Here is a 6,194-nt window from a genome sequence, read left to right as displayed (position 1 = left end):
GTGATTGGCGGCACCCTCTGCAATGTTAAAGAAGATGTCCGAAAACTGCATAACACAACCAATAGGACACACAATTCAGCAACCTTAACAACACTTTATCTGCAGCTATGTAAAGATAACAAAAATGATCGCGCCAGATGCAGGCTATAGAGTTGAAGTTTCAGTCCGAAGAATTATGTACACTCAAACTGGAATGAACCTGGTTACGGGTTGGAATGAACAAGCATGCAGGCTCCTTTAGACAAGAAGAAACTTCATCTGAAATAAAGTCTGAAATATCTGCTTAGCCTCGCGAAAACTGTGCAACCGCTTCTCTTACGCTCTGCGGAATGAAACTAAATGCTGCAAAAATTTTATGAGCTACCAAACATCAATTGTACTGTCGTTTCCAATGGTTTGACAACTGCTTCAATTTAACAGTTTTCCCGTGTTGTCGTGGAACATTAATTGCATACTTATGATTCTTAATTTCTCAAAACAAATGAAAACTTACACATAGGGCGGAAACAGCGCCTTTTCCATCTGCGACGTGGTGGCGAAGCTAAGGACAGGTAGATTACCACCAGCCGCCACCTCCGCCGCCGCTACCGCCACCACCAGCTTGCCAGCCTCCGCCTCCTCCGCCGGCCTGCCATCCGCCGCCGCCGCCACCGGCTTGCCAGCCACCTCCACCTCCTCCGGCTTGCCAGCCACCGCCGCCGCCGCCGCCACCATGGCCGCCACCGCCTCCACTGCTTGTTGTCGTGGTCTTGACAAGGAAGACATGCTTGCCTCCGCCGCCGCCACCACCACCATGGCCGCCTCCACCAAAACCGCCTCCACCGAATCCGCCACCACCATAGCCGCCGCCACCACCACCATGTCCTCCGCCTCCACCACCGCCAAATTTGCTCGTGGTGCGCACAACGAAGACGTGCTTTCCGCCGCCTCCACCGCCGCCTCCACCACCACCGGCTTGCCAGCCTCCTCCTCCTCCACCGGCTTGCCATCCTCCGCCACCGCCTCCGCCGGCTTGCCAGCCTCCTCCACCTCCGCCGGCTTGCCAACCTCCTCCTCCTCCGCCGGCTTGCCAGCCGCCTCCGCCGCCGCCGGCTTGCCATCCGCCACCACCGCCTCCGCCGGGTTGCCATCCACCTCCACCGCCGCCGCCGCCTAATTGCCAGCCGCCGCCGCCGCCTCCGCCGCCCAGCATCCAGCCGCCGCCCGACGGTTGCCAGCCACCGCCGCCACCGCCGCCGCCGCCTCCGCCGCCGCTGACTTTACGAATGATGTAGACGTGCTTACCGCCTCCTGAAACGAAGTGTTTCAAGTAAAGAAAGTGATGTCGCTTATGGGCTCACTATCGGGGTATGGAAGAATTGAACACTTGAAGGCTTAATATTGAAGTGGAGGATTCATGCGAAAACCTTTTGAATGCCAGGTGCGGAGACTTCCATTAAACAGAAACTGCGTGTTGTTCTAAAGCCTTGGCACATCCCATGAGCATGCAGCTGAGTACTTACTAAAGAAGCTCTTTACGCCGGAACTTCGCGATCTTAAGTTCTTATGCTCCTTAAGAATTGACAAGCACGATTCTTCCTTAAGCATCTTGCGCCTCGCGCTCATGGTCTCACGCAAAATTTCTGGTCTTTTTTCTACGACTGCTGTGTTTAACATCTCCCAAGGAAAAGACAACTGCTGACAGTAATACTATGATTGCTCGAGGTTACCAAATCACGTAATTAGTTGCGGGGCTGCTGTCTTGACTGGGTGACCGTATCTATTTTTACATATATAACGAATGGCGCTGCAGCCGTATAGCGACGCATTCTCCTGTCGAGCTGGCGGTCACCGCTGGCCGTTAAGAGCAATAGGAAAAAAGGAGTAGAAGCCATGATTTGAGTGCAAATTATGGTGTTGCACGTTTCTGGCCGCAAATCCTTTTATGTGCCAGTTGTTGTGAAGCCTCAAGGGGAATACAAGAGTTTTTGCAGGCACTATTCTTTTGGCTACGTCAGTTTGGTGCGATAAGTCTTCAGAAATTTAGGGAGAAGCGTTCGTCTATGTCGCAAGAGATTACAAGTTGCGTGAGATTCAACGACGATCATGCAATTCCGCGCTTATAAAAGAAATCTTCAGTGCGCACCACCACCGCCGCCGCCGCCGCCGCCACCGGCTTGCCAGCCACCTCCTCCTCCGCCAGCTTGCCAACCGCCGCCGCCACCACCGCCTTGCCAGCCTCCGCCGCCGCCGCCGGCTTGCCAGCCGCCGCCACCGCCGCCTCCGCCGAGGTTACCTGCTAGCGCCATCCCTATCAGGGAGGCTAGCACAATCTGTGAGGGGAAAAAAAGACTAATGTTAGCACTCCATAACAGTGACATGTTTTCTATTCATTCTATGACCATCAACGAGAGACAGCTTATGAGTTCAGGGAACGGCTGCAAAACTTTCCTTTAGCTGTAAAGTAAAATGTATCCTATATTTAACATCATTGCCTATCTAGAGTCACGGACACACGAAGTCAGTGTTCCATTTACAAATTTGCGTGCTTCGGTTTCTTAATGTGTTTGGTACAACAGTAAGCAATATGCAAAGAAATGAGTACATCCCCTTACTCGAACAAAATTAAAAATTTACACCTCGTTTCAGAGACTTTGAAGTGCTAGACCACAAATCTTTGCAGCTCCGCTATCGAGAATTATAAATTCTTCGGCAATTCTTATATCGCTTTCGTCGTTATTTTGAAATATTGTGTAAAACTTTAAGTCACTGTCCTTTGGAATCAGTAGTAGTGAACATTGTACGTGTCTTGAAGGCTTCTATAATTTCATTCCATGCAACGTGTTTCAGGAAAAAAAGCGTGAACACTGGTTGCTATGCAGACCTCTCCAAAAAGCGGCACGAAGGGCATCTGCGGAAAGATGGTTCTTACCCGGCCTTGTATAATTTCATAATGTTGTGAGTGGCGTTAAACGACAGCGGATGATTAAAGTAGACGTAGACTGTTTCTTTGCGTTGCAATTTTTTAAAGTTTAGGTGTCAGCGTTTCATCCCACCAACGCATATAGATCACTGGACCACACTGTCTTTACTTTTAATTCGACTCGCACATAGCTGATGACTTCAGAATGGGCTAAGGTTGAGGGCGTGCGCGCCCACTTGGAAGCTTGCTCCTTTCTGCTCCTGAACACGCCTTTTTTGAAGGTGTGATAGGTCGAACGGAACATTGTAAACCTCCGCTTCACCATCATCTTCGCATTGTCATGTGTGTTCGGCGAGTAAGATCGAAATCAATGATCAGAACACGGCTGATATTGCAGTATAATTTTGTTTTTCGGTTAAGCATTGGCGTGGAAATGCGAAGGTGATGATCAGAGACGCTTTGTGAGATATTTTTTATAAAGAAACGAATATTCGTAGTTTCAAAGAACGTCTGTTCTTTACGTGCAGCTGCAAAATAAAAACTTGAAAAAAATTGAAAGCCCTGAGGACGCGATTCCGATTAAGGAAATGGAATGACTCCAGTGTGAAATATCCCAGCGAAAAGTGAAGCTGAGAATATTCACGCGATTCTCCTTGTAGTTCCTTATACAAGAAGGATGTTTGTTTTGGAATTGAAACACTGCAGTTTACACTAAAGAAAAGAGCCATGCTTTTGAAACACGAGGATTGTGATGACAGCTGCAGGTATAGGCGCCGTTGCAGCGAAAAGATAGGAGGATATCTTGAGCGAAGTTTTAACTGGAGATCTTAACCGGAGATGGACGGTTGAGCAAGAGCATTTACGTCTAGCTCTAATGTTTGGGGCTATTTGGTTGTTCATCACGATGCAAAACAGCGCAAACTTCACAAAGGACACTGAAAGGGAAGACGAGATACATGTTTGGCCTGGTCATAATAATAATAATAATAATAATAATAAGAAGAAGAAGAAGAAGAAGATGATGATGAAGAAGCTTCTTTTGCTTAATGCCTTTTCTTAGCTAATAGTGAATAAGAAACTATATACCCTCGCCGGATGCTTTTCAATCGTTTTTCCCAGCCTGAATTACGCCTACGGGGTTAGCAAAAACGCATAATATGTATTATTTGGAATGTCATGGCAAGCGTTCTTGACCCAAGAGTTACTAGACGTGTGATGTTTTAAAAAGAGCTATGAAACTCTTGGTCGTAAGTGTTGAGCCACGGACGTTCTTACTTCTTTATAATTGGAAAAGGTAATTCTGTATTTATGCTAGGCGGACAAGCAGGCTCATAATTCGTGACAAAAATATAAACAGCGCAATCTCCGAGAATATGCATCGCGTCAGAGGAAGCGAATAACAGGCCCGACATCGCCGACCGAAAAGAAACGGGGCGCGCGACTCTGCTTGAATCCAGGCTAAAACTGTTTGCGAAAGAAGGCTCGAGCGCACAAAGGAAAGCCATGTAACAGGCGGAACACGGGGACAACGAACACAGAATGCCGGAACGGCTTGCAAGGCATCTCCTGACGCCTTCCTGTATCTTTCAGCCTCCCCACGGCGTCGTCATTGTCCTAGCGCTATGCTGGCGCCGCGGTTGACTGCACGACCGACATGTCGATAAATTGAGATCTTCACCTCAGCTCGGCATCCACCGACTAGTGCACACTTCCGCGCAGATGCATCATGCACGGCTTTCTTTTCGTTTTCGCTGAGCGTGGAGCGAAGCGTTTACGCTGAGATATTGGCGTGCATGTCGTCGTCGACGGGAAGGGCAGTCAGACCAGTTTCTCTAGCCTTTCCAGGGCGCACGAACGGACGTGAAACTCCGTAGCGTCTTAGGCATTACGTATTCCTGACTCCCTCGCGGCGGCACGCGTAGCTGTCGGCTTTCGCTTTTGCTTCTTGCACCTAACCACGGGCGATGCACTGAAAGGCCTTGACATCGAACTTGGTAGGAAGTGGAGAATTCTTTATCCGCAATGCCACAATGAAGCTACGCATGCAAGGAGCGGTTTAAGAACGGTGCTCTCAGTAGGGTTATGTTTGAATGTCTACAAAGCTTTCTCTATGATGCCATTGCGTTCCAAGTATTTTTACGCCTTGTTGTTATATATGCTGCGAAGAAAATATTTTCAGCAACTTCGAGGTCTTATGAGTCGTAGGAGTATATAAACGAAGACACCGCCCGTAACACACCAGCTCAAATTTATTTTTTCTTTTTTGCCTTTCGCTGTCACTCACTTGCAATAACTAGAAATTTCAGCATGCTATCATACTGTAGTGCAAGAAGATGAATGCATAGAATTATTATGCAAGATCAGGCCCGTAGGCAGAGAACATTCACGCCAGATTCCTTTTTGGACGTAGGCAATTTGAACGCGCAACACTGATTCTTTAAAATTAAGTTTACTTAGTTGTTTGCAGACACTCCTCCTTGGAACACTTCGTCTGAGCCTCGCGGGGGCCCAGGGCGAGGTCTGAGCTCCTGGGAACCCCGTCGGGCGCAGACTGCGTGGCGCAGAAGGCGGCATCGTCCGCTAGTCGGCACTCACCATGGGGCGCATGCTGGCTCACGAGACCGTACAACTCGGTGCAAGGTGTGCGTTGTCTTTCGTCCTCGGCTGTAACTCAGGTAGCCACTGAGGAAGAAGAGACTCGAGCGTCTTAGTGCTGTTGGTGTCCGGGTAGCTTACTTATACCCGCTGGGCCCGGCAAGGGGGCAGCGCTGTAGCAGGTACCGGCCGCGAGGGGGCCTCAACCCGAGCCTATGGCCGGCGTCTCCTCTCCGCCCTTCTCGCCCTTGCAGCATCGACGCTCGCCACAATGCGGAGGAAGAACCCCGGCAGAGAGTGACAAGGGGTCATCGCCAGTGACCCCCCTTCTTTCACCCCGGGGCCCTTTTCCCCCTTGAGAGGCTCTCCGCCGCTCGGCGACGCGCACGGGGGGCGAGGGGCGGTGTGCGTTCCACTTTCGCTCGCCGCGGTCCTCTCAGAATAGAGCCTCCAGCGACCAGGTGACGGCCTGCGAAAGAAGTCGAAGAGTGCGTCCAACTTGACTTCCACTTTTGATTTCCACGCTGGACTTCCTTCCTGCCTCACTTTCTTCGCGTGGTGCCCTCTCCCCGCGCTGCCGCTTCTCGCTCCCGGAGGATGGTTCGCAGTGGCCGCCGGGGCACGTGCCCGCGCGAGTGAGTGCGTGGGGTCCCTTCCAGTCCGTGCAAGCATTCGCCGAGCATCCGCTCTCCTCTTC

At 50.5% G+C, this 6,194-nt stretch overlaps 1 protein-coding gene across 1 annotated transcript; it reads right to left on the bottom strand.

The window, feature by feature from the left end:
• Positions 1 to 556: 556 nt before the first annotated feature.
• LOC149352508 (uncharacterized) lies at positions 557 to 5,509 on the bottom strand. Its single transcript, XM_089577182.1, has 3 exons — positions 5,498 to 5,509; positions 2,132 to 2,312; positions 557 to 1,290 (listed from the first exon to the last, which is right to left on the bottom strand). Exons 1-3 carry the CDS (start codon positions 5,507 to 5,509, stop codon positions 557 to 559), a joined length of 927 nt encoding a protein of 308 aa, XP_089433308.1.
• Positions 5,510 to 6,194: the final 685 nt, after the last annotated feature.

The sequence above is a fragment of the Amblyomma mixtum genome, chromosome 3 (genome assembly GCF_055824585.1).
Source record: "Amblyomma mixtum isolate Tamu chromosome 3, ASM5582458v1, whole genome shotgun sequence".
Classification (NCBI taxonomy): domain Eukaryota; kingdom Metazoa; phylum Arthropoda; class Arachnida; order Ixodida; family Ixodidae; genus Amblyomma; species Amblyomma mixtum.
Note: the sequence above shows the minus strand (reverse complement) of the source record. Positions and strands in the feature narration are given on the sequence as shown.

Bases quoted from the DNA above. Each gene is read 5' to 3' on its own strand.
- LOC149352508 (XM_089577182.1), bottom strand. The intron at 1,291-2,131 runs GTGGTGGTGCGC...ACTTCGTTTCAG, and splicing joins TGGCGGCGGCGGCGGCGGCG to GAGGCGGTAAGCACGTCTAC.